This window comes from Raphanus sativus, unplaced genomic scaffold, assembly GCF_000801105.2.
Source record: "Raphanus sativus cultivar WK10039 unplaced genomic scaffold, ASM80110v3 Scaffold3878, whole genome shotgun sequence".
Classification (NCBI taxonomy): Eukaryota; Viridiplantae; Streptophyta; class Magnoliopsida; order Brassicales; family Brassicaceae; genus Raphanus; species Raphanus sativus.
The window spans coordinates 1-9,424 of record NW_026619182.1 but is presented as its reverse complement, the minus strand read 5'-3'; the positions used below and the strand labels follow the sequence as shown (position 1 = coordinate 9,424).

The 9,424-nt window shown below is 36.6% G+C and overlaps 2 protein-coding genes and 1 non-coding gene across 3 annotated transcripts; all 3 read right to left on the bottom strand.

The window, feature by feature from the left end:
• Positions 1–1,678: 1,678 nt before the first annotated feature.
• Positions 1,679–3,555, bottom strand: LOC130506997 (uncharacterized). Its single transcript, XM_057001698.1, has 3 exons — positions 3,208–3,555; positions 2,143–2,991; positions 1,679–2,052 (listed from the first exon to the last, which is right to left on the bottom strand). Exons 1-3 carry the CDS (start codon positions 3,553–3,555, stop codon positions 1,783–1,785), a joined length of 1,467 nt encoding a protein of 488 aa, XP_056857678.1. The 3' UTR covers positions 1,679–1,782.
• A 1,352-nt stretch (positions 3,556–4,907) lies between these two features.
• TRNAE-CUC (transfer RNA glutamic acid (anticodon CUC)) lies at positions 4,908–4,980 on the bottom strand. The gene has a single exon. It is a non-coding gene; the product is annotated as a tRNA-Glu (tRNA).
• Positions 4,981–5,269: 289 nt separating this feature from the next.
• On the bottom strand, positions 5,270–9,338 carry LOC130506998 (ABC transporter C family member 1-like). Its single transcript, XM_057001699.1, has 8 exons — positions 9,191–9,338; positions 8,710–9,095; positions 8,441–8,621; positions 7,874–8,197; positions 6,935–7,691; positions 6,733–6,854; positions 5,631–6,318; positions 5,270–5,521 (listed from the first exon to the last, which is right to left on the bottom strand). Exons 1-8 carry the CDS (start codon positions 9,272–9,274, stop codon positions 5,424–5,426), a joined length of 2,640 nt encoding a protein of 879 aa, XP_056857679.1. The 5' UTR covers positions 9,275–9,338; the 3' UTR covers positions 5,270–5,423.
• Between the last annotated feature and the right edge of the window lie 86 nt (positions 9,339–9,424).

Sequence of the window (9,424 nt, the reverse complement as noted above, 5' to 3'; positions counted from 1 at the left end):
ATGCATGATGTTTGAAAAGATTATTGTTGCTATTTTCATTGATGTAACTTTGAATCAATTAATAGTTAATTTTTACTATTTGATTCTCAAAACAACATTGATTAAATTATAGATATCTTAATTAAATATATATATATACAAATCTAAGACAAGAATGAATTAAATGAAATGAAAAATAAATCAAAACTGTAAAATGTAGAACAAAAATATTACTATTGAATTAGAAAAGTACATGTTATCCAATACATCCGAATAATAACCAAATAGATAAGATATTATATATTCAAAAGCATACAGATATTTTGTAAAATATTTATATTAGAGTTAGCTATAATTTGAAATATTATGTTACAGTTTCACAGTATAAAGTAAATTAACTAAATTAACAAAATTAAATTATTTGATTAAAAAGTAAAATAAAATCCCGCTGCGTAGCGCGGGCAATTACCTAGTCTTTACTCAAAGAATCCAATCCTGCCCACTAATCTTTGGCGTGCGAGTACGGTTATAATGTGTTCAGTCTCCGTAGAGACGACCATTTTATAGAGACCATACAATTTTTCAGTAGTAGTATATGATTATTTTACAATGAATATTTGATTTTATATTTTTTAAATAATAATTATTTGTAATGGGTCAATTCCCCCCTCCACTCGTACTACAGAAACTATTCAATATATATTTACAGAAATATAGATAAATGTTATTTCATTTTTAGACATAGAAAAAAATAGTAACATTTATTTAAAAGTAAGAAATAAAGTTAAGTTAAAGAAGAACATATTTTATACTCCATATAACATCTAAAGTTAAATATAGAATTGAGTTAAAATGCCCTAAATAGTTACTGTATTCTGAGAATTCGCTGGCTAAAATTATATTCTCTGATGTATGTCATATACCACTTTTGAACAACTAATTAAACATAACAGTGGGCATATGTTTGTAAAAAAAAAAGACAATGTAAATAAATAAATATATGTTTAAATTTTGAAACCAATAAACAATACGAACTTGGCGAAGTCATGAAAGACATTATTGACAAAATATTCCAATATTATTAATCAGTGACTGAATGTGATTTTGTCCGTACTATCTATCTAAGCATGTGGTTGATTGAAGCTTCGTTGTCCGACGAAAATTTTGTTTTGGCTCAATTTTGACGTGGCTATAACCAGCATGGCCACGTGAAGTTTGACTTCTCTCCAGCTTGTATCGTTTGTTTTAAGTTTTGCTGCATTTCTCAACTCTCCACAAAAAACTGAACCAACGACTTAAATAAATTATAACTAATGATTATCTCATGCCTTAAACTGTACTCCGGCGACGGTTTTTAAGTAAAATAATTATTTGAAATTTTGAAGTTTTGTCCTGGCTTCTAGCCATGCACTGACTCCAGAATAAACCATGTGTGGTAATGATGAATCTAAAAATTTCTAATGAAATTGTTACGTGGCAACTGGCAACCATTAGGGAGAATACTGTTCAAATTCCATACATATGATTCATAAGTAAGGGATATATAGAACTTAATATGTTAAAGACCACAAGAGTAAATATATATATTGTGGCTAATTTCATCTAGAAATAGGGGAAAAAAATCAGAAAATCTTCATTACAAAATCATCACTTTTACACGATCAACATATAGAATGCTTACAGACTACATATGCGTTTACATAGTTATTATTTGCTGGGCTACACCAATCTTAGTTTTATTTACAATCAAAATTAAATATGTAAACTATTAGCTATTGGTTACTAGTTTTGTCATCTTTGAGTTCAGTTTGCCTGGGCCGTTCCGGTAGAAGTTGATGATGAAGATGAAGAAGTTGTAGAAGTTTCACTCTTAATAGCAACCTCAACGAATTGGGTTGTGACTTGTTCCCATTTGGTGATTGTCGTCTTAATCTCTGCTTGTTGTTCGGGTGTGCATGTCAAAGCTCCTCCTTTCTTGCTTTGATTTTGGCTTACAATTTTAGCGTAGATTGCATCTAGCTCTTGCATAGACTTTATCACTTCTGCTTGGTAAGTTTCCATTGACTTCTTTACCTGTCGATATTACCAAGACAAATATAAATAAATTATAGATGTTTGGTGGTTTTTTAACGTTCTAAATTAAATATGCATTTTGTAACGTACTTCTGCTGATTTGTTTCCAATTCTTGAACGAATAAATTGCATGGCATCACCTATTTTTCCAACAGCACCTTTGATCATAGAGAATAAGCCTCCTTTTTTCTTTGGAGAAGAAACCTTTCCTGTCATGGTACTCTTTAGTTTCTCGAAAAATTGCTTGTATTCCTCCTTCTGCGGACTCTTTTTCTCTAGGTTCATTAGGAATGTCATAACTTGTTCGGATGTCTGAGTCTCGACTTCTGTCACTGTGATCTCCGTAGTCTGGCTAGAACTTGCACTTGAAGCAGAGTTTGCGGAAGCTTGAGATTGGTTGTTTGTATCCGTAGAGGGGGTTCCAGCTCCAGAGTCTGAACCAGCTGATGGCTTGTTTGATGGACTTCCAGTAGACCTTCCGGAGTTAGGACCCGTAGAGCCTCCCGTTTCAGTTGCAGTAGAAGCAGTGTTCGTGGTATCTTCGGATTCGTTGTTTGTATCCTGAGAGGGAGTTCCGCCTCCAGGGTTTGAACCAGCTTCTGGTTTGTTTGAACCAGCTTCTGGTTTGTTTGAACCAGCTTCTGGTTTGTTTGATGGACTTCCAGTAGAGCCTCCAGTGGTAGAGGCTTCAGAACCTCCAGTGGTAGATTCAGAGCTTTCGCTGGTTGTTGTGCTAACTACCATAGTGTTTGTAATCTTAACAATCGTAGTCTGCCACTTCAAGATCCCATCTTTGATTTCTTTCAGCTGTTCAGGTGTTAGTGCCGTGGTTGCTTTCTCTTCTTTCTTGCGGCCACCCAAAATTCTACCAGCCAAGGATTTCATAAACTTGAAGTTTTCGATAGCTTCCTGTTTCTCCTCTTGAATTTCACTCTTTATCTATTATTACATTTGCATGTGGAAATAAATAAATATCGTTTATTAGCCTGATCGCTTTAGGCATTATATGATTTTATGCGATAATTTGTATGTAAGTCGTTATTATGAAAAAATTTATATGAAATAAAAACACTAATTTTTATTTGAACGTATATATGAAAAATAAAAAATTAAAATGTCAGAATGGCACTAATTATAATAACCTCTTTCACTTACCCTTCCAATAGCAAAAGAGGCGATGGATTTGAGGATGCCTGCTTCTTTGGTCTTCATGTCCGCATCATCTTTTTTGCCAAATATTTTTAGTGGGCAAACATACTTGGCAAATCCTCTGAGTTTGTCGAAGAACATTTTGAATTTGCTTGTTTTAGGACATTCTTTCTCGAGGTCCCCCACAAATACCATCACTACTTGAACAGTGTATCCTTCCACATCACCCACCGTCTTCGGATCTTCAATCTGAGGCAAAGATGGCTTTAGCTTCAGAAAAGCTGAAGCCACGTCAAAAAGGGTTACAGATGCAAATAAAAGGGTGAAGCATAACAATATATGAACTCTTGCCATTTTCTAACTTTTTTTTCTTTTTTTTTTGGGTTTTCAAAATTTTCTAAATCTTATGAGGAACAAAGTATGAATTGAATGATCTGAATCGAAATGGAATTATTTGTTTTTTTTATAGGGTTGTTTAGTGTTCTATGTTTAGAATCGTTGATCCTATAACCATTGAGTTTGCTGGACTAGGCAAGGAGTTTAAGCGTTTCACAAATCATTGATTGTATACCACGAAAACAAAGACATAAGTAACTCATCTAAAAATAACATTTAATAAATTTTTAATCAATATAAATAACATGTTTTAGTAGGAGATAACATGTTGAATCCATTATATCATGTTTTCCAGTGTTTTTCTAGGAAAAAAAACAGAAAAGAATAATAAATCCTCCCTAATTACTGTCGTCCGTCTGCCTTTGTCTTCCTCCACTCATCACATAAATATTCATTTTCTCTTACCAACAATTCACAACTATTTTAACAAAGTCGATTCACAATTAAGAAATAAGAACATTAGTTGCATATACTTATTTATCTAAATTTCAGAATAGTTAGTTTTATTTAAAATTCCGTGCAAATTTGTTTGCCAAAGCTTATACACTTTTGTACAAAGAAAAATAAGAAATGATGAAAGCTAAAGAAAAATATGCATGCAACTAGTGTTCTTATTTCGTGCTCTTTTATTGTTTTTTCATTCTTTATGCTCATACTAGCCTCACCAAAAAGATCGTTGGCTTTTACATGCGTTCATGTTCCTGCTTTTTTTCGCTCCACACACACACAAGTCAACCCCAATTTTTTTAAATCCAAATCTTTGTCAACAAAACGAAAAATGTATACATCTACTCTACCTTAGACATAACTTTAAATGTATTTTACCAAAAAAAAAACTTTAAATGTAAGGATAACAAGTCGCTTTTATTTATAACTAAACAATAAAATAAGTTTAACATGTCTTACATGGAGTGAAATCGGTATTTTTAATTTGAACGTGTGTAGTTGGGTATTTGCAAAGGTATACTACGTATTCACTTTATTATGAATGTAAAAGTAAACTGCATGATGATAAATGACGCTCGCGTTCTACACACAAAAAGTTGTGAAAAAAGAAACGATTTACAAAGTCCGAACAAAATCATTAATAGATGTTGCATAATGCATACGTTTGCTTCCCTTTTAGACAAAGGCGTGAAAGTCCATTAAGCCACACATGGGAAACAAACTCACTACACGCCTCGGCTTTCGCAAACGTCACGCTTTTTACGTCAAATACTTTAATATTGGCTAAAGCGAGGAGCCAAGGATGAAGTTAAAACTAAAAACCAATAAATGTGATAAGCTTTGCCACGTGATAACAAAAAAATCTCCTTTGCCGGGACTCGAACCCGGGTCTCTCGGGTGAGAGCCGAGTATCCTGACCAGCTAGACTACAACGGATTTGTGATTATCAAAGTGAATGAAAGTCTAAACGTCTATAAAGAAGGCAATTGTATCAATCGATAGCAATTCTTGTGGTCTATCATATCCCAAAACCTAAAATTTCTTCTTTTAACATAGTTTCTTGTAAATCACGTGAGGTTTCAGCATGAGATAACTCTCCCAACATTGCCAAAGCAAGCATGTATCAATTGGGTAACCTTTCTACACTGGGAACCAATCTCCAAATTGATATTTGGCTTTGTTTTCTAGGAAATATGACCTTACAGAAAGTTATGTACTGTATGTAGATTTTAGAAACTTGACTAAATTAAACTGATTCTTTTTTGGCTGTGTACATAATTGCATTTAAATGGACATATTGTTCCGTGTACTACAAGAAACAAGTCGACAAGTTCATAAAATGAGACCTTTAGGTCAACTTATGTAAAGCCTTTCTTCCCCTACATCTCAACGTTGTCCCAGTCAAACGATCTCCCCTCTATGTTGTATTCCGGGTGTTGCATTCTGTTCTTCGCCAATCTGCTCATCACCGCAAGCCCTGAAAGTGTGTGTGTGTGTGTACACACAAAAAAAAAATCTTAAATCAATAAAACTTCAAACATTTCTCAATGAAGTAGCAGAGAGATAGATCTTCACAACAACATTACCTTCGATCATTTTGTAAAGAGATGGCCACCAACGCTCTCTCGAGATATCATGTTGAACAAGAGACTCTTCAATCTCTTTATCATGTTTCCCTTCGAGAACACTGCGCAGAGTGACTACAGCGTCTTTCGTTCTCTTCAAAACACTGTCATCATCTTCGATTTCGAGGCTTTGAAGGTCGTTGTGAGATGAAGTGAGGCTCACGGCCAAAGCGAACTGAGCAGCTGCAGCCCAACGAGAAGACGCTCGCCATTTTCTCTGCCCTTCTCCTAAAGGTTGTGATGAATCATCACCACCATCACCGTTAGCATCTCTGTTACGTTTGTTATCAAGCACTATACTACGCAAGTACTCAGCATTCGCAGCTCCTGTGCTCTGAACCATCTTCGAGAATGAACTTTCTCCGTTCGATAGAAGATTCTCCGGTGTGCTGAACTCCTTGACTTTTCCGGAATCAAGAACGAGAACTTTGTCACAGTCGATGATGGTATTGAGACGATGAGCGATGATTAGCATTGTGCATGACTTGAACTCTTCTCGGATGGTCTTCTGGATGAGAACATCGGTTCTAACATCAACAGCAGCGGTTGCTTCATCAAGGACAAGTATCTTGGATCTTCGCAACAGTGCACGTGCAAGACTCAACAACTGTCTCTGTCCAACACTGAAGTTCTCTCCTGCCTCAGATACCTGACAAAAGAAAAAGACTTTGAGTTACTCCAATAAATACATGGTTCTAAAAATAGGTCTAAACAGTGCCTAAGCAGCAAATCGATCATAACCGAAATGAATTTTTAAAATCTCATTTATATGATTCAAATCGGTTTAAATTAGTTAAATCGATTTGAATTAGTCTAAATCTGTTAAATTAATTAATATGTTAGTAAAAATCTATTAACTTATCTAATTCTTTTTGTTTTGTATATCTAATTTTGATAATTAAAGCAAAAAAAAACTAAAATATCTTATACAAATATAAAAAGTATATAAAACAAATCAATAGTTCATCAACGCATAAACACCTAACAATCAGCTTAATCACTAGTCCATCTAGAGATTTAATAAACACACACTCTCAAAAAAGTAAAACGTTAAACTAAGTACCTCAGCATCAAGACCAAGAGGGTTTCTCCGGATAGTATCTTTCAAGTGAGCCCTCTCAAGAGATTCCCAAAGATCAGCGTCGTTGTGTTCACTAAAAGGGTCAAGATTGAATCTCACGGTACCTAAGATAAACAAAAGACACATCAGTTATTGACTCATGAGAAGAAAAACAACAAGTACCAGAAAGAAGTTGTTGACATACCTGAGAAAAGAACAGGCGCTTGAGGTATGATTCCAAGCACTTTACGCAGGTCCATCAGTCCAAACCTGCCAATGTCGCACTCATCGATCAAGATCCTTCCCTTCTCCACCTCCACGATCCGGAACAAAGCATTCAAGAGGCTCGACTTCCCAGCGCCTGTCCTTCCAACGATCCCCACCTTATCCATCGGAGAGATAAAGAACGAAACCCCATGAAGCACAGGAGGCAACTCAGGACGGTAACGAAGAACAACATCTTCAAACTTTATAGAACCAGACGATGGCCATCCAGGAGGTGGACGGTTGTTCTCAACAACCAAAGGAGCCTCCGATGGCAACTCGATATAGTTTCCAACGCGCTCGACCGAGTTCAAACTGTTCTCGGCAAGACTCGCGAGTCTCAGCACAGCCGTTAACGAGCTGGTGATGCTCAGAGCGTAGCTGAGTAGCAAACCCATCGTGGATGCAAACGCCTGTTGGTTCTCTGCTTTACCGTTCTGCATGACGGCTAACGAAGCGGTTAACCAAACCATGAGGCCTCCCAGAACTTCCAAACGGATTCCTAGCCAACGGTTTGCACCCATGTTTACAAGCGTGAATCTGATGTTGTTATCCATTGATCTCCCGTTTATCTCAGCCATACGGTCGTATGCTTTATAAGCACGGATACTTGATAAACCGTTCAATGCCTCTCCAAACTGAGCATACACGGGAGATCTTGAAACGGAATCCATACGTTTAATTTCACGAGATGTGTTCTACAATTAAGGAAAGAATGGCTTGTTAAGTACACACAACACCAATCAGTAGAGTTCTAAAAATCGGTCTAGGCGGCAAATCAGACCTAGACAAAATGTTTTCTAGAACAATATTATTAAAACTCGGTCTAGCACATGTCTAATCAATAATCTCATACAAAGCGTTTAAAAGGTATTTTTACCTGATAGTAGAGATAAGCTCCATAAAACACGACCAAGAGAGGCATGATGGCCCAGAGGGACAAAGTGCTGACGATGCCAATCAAGATAACAGTTGAAAGTAGCTGGGCGATTGAACCCATAAACATGTTGACAAAGACTGCCACCGTTCTATCGATATCACCCGTATCTTTTGCGAATCGATTGATTATCCTTCCTAACGGATTGGTTTGGAAAAAGACCATTGGAGCCCTTAGTATGGAACCAAGCATAGCGTCATGCATCTTTTTAGCTGCATGGAGACTGACCATTATCAACCAATATGAATTGGTCAACGTCACAAAGACCTGAAACAAAGAAGACAAGTCTTAGCATAACAGTTTAGGAGAGGAAACATGGTTACGTTCATTCTTAGTGGGTCTGTCTTTAACAATATTCTAAAAATCGGTCTAGCCTATCTAAAACTTATATTTTCAAACGGATATTAATTATTGTAGAAGAGGGGTCCATGACTCAATCATTTAATTGGTCTTCAATGTTTAGTTTATATATTGTTAAGGACTCAATCATTTACCAAATGCAATTCATACCTGTCCAAAGGAGAGAATAGCATAGATAATATTGTAGAAGAGGGGTCCATGACTCTTTGGAGTTCCAGCATCAGTCCACTCACTCAACCAAGTGCTGCTTGACACTCGAAATATTTGAGTCAAGACGTAGCATATGAGCAGCGTCATCACCACCCAGCCACCTCCAAGTGCATCCCGGTACCTGGAACATGGTAGTAACACCTCAATATAGTCATTAGTTACAATGAGACCTTCAACAACACAAAAAGAAAAAGAAAAATAGTTCTAACCTCTTCAGAACTTTCCAACTCACAACTCCAGTTTCACGTTCTTCTCGCTTAACGAGCACAGAGGTTTCTCCTTCTTTGGGTTTCTTTGTCTCCACTCCATCCTTCTGCACATTATTAGTGTCGCCGTTCTCAACTGGTTTTACAGACGTTTGATCTGTTTCTGCTTCTCCATTTTCAACCGAATATTCTTCAACCTTCCCAGCGTTTTCCATTAACCTCTTGAACAATGGGCCACTTTGGGAAAGTTCTTCGTATGTTCCTTCCTCTTTCACTGTTCCCTCGTGGACAAGTAGAATTTTATCCACTTGTGATAGGAAGTGGAGCTGGTTTGTAACAAGAACTCTCGTTTTGTTCCCTAGTTCTCTTTTTATGCATTTCTCAAAAACCTATAACAGCCCGGTTTCAAAGATCAGATCAACAATGTTTGGTCAAAAGCAGTAATAAGGAAGAGAGATGTGGCAAAACAAGAAGAATAGTTTACCTGTTGACCAACATGTGCATCAAGGGCACTTAACGGGTCATCTAATATGACCACTTCTGAATTTGAGTAGACGGCCCTAGCCATAGAAACTCTCTGCTTTTGTCCCCCACTTATGTTAACACCCCTTTCTCCAATCTCCGTGAGATCACCACCCTAATCAATCAACAGAAAAGAAGAGGCAACAAACTTAGATACCTGAGAACTAGAGAAGAGAAGTCCACGCTACCAACATAA

Excerpts from the sequence above, each read along its gene's own strand:
- LOC130506997 (XM_057001698.1), bottom strand. The coding sequence starts at position 3,555 with ATGGCAAGAGTTCATATATTGTTATGCTTCACCCTTTTATTTGCATCT. Across the intron at positions 2,992-3,207 it reads CCTCTTTTGCTATTGGAAGG|ATAAAGAGTGAAATTCAAGA; the intron begins GTAAGTGAAAGA and ends ATGTAATAATAG. Across the intron at positions 2,053-2,142 it reads TTGGAAACAAATCAGCAGAA|GTAAAGAAGTCAATGGAAAC; the intron begins GTACGTTACAAA and ends TAATATCGACAG.
- LOC130506998 (XM_057001699.1), bottom strand. The coding sequence starts at position 9,274 with ATGGCTAGGGCCGTCTACTCAAATTCAGAAGTGGTCATATTAGATGAC. Across the intron at positions 6,855-6,934 it reads AGCGCCTGTTCTTTTCTCAG|GTACCGTGAGATTCAATCTT; the intron begins GTATGTCAACAA and ends TGTTTATCTTAG. Across the intron at positions 6,319-6,732 it reads CTCTTGGTCTTGATGCTGAG|GTATCTGAGGCAGGAGAGAA; the intron begins GTACTTAGTTTA and ends TTCTTTTGTCAG.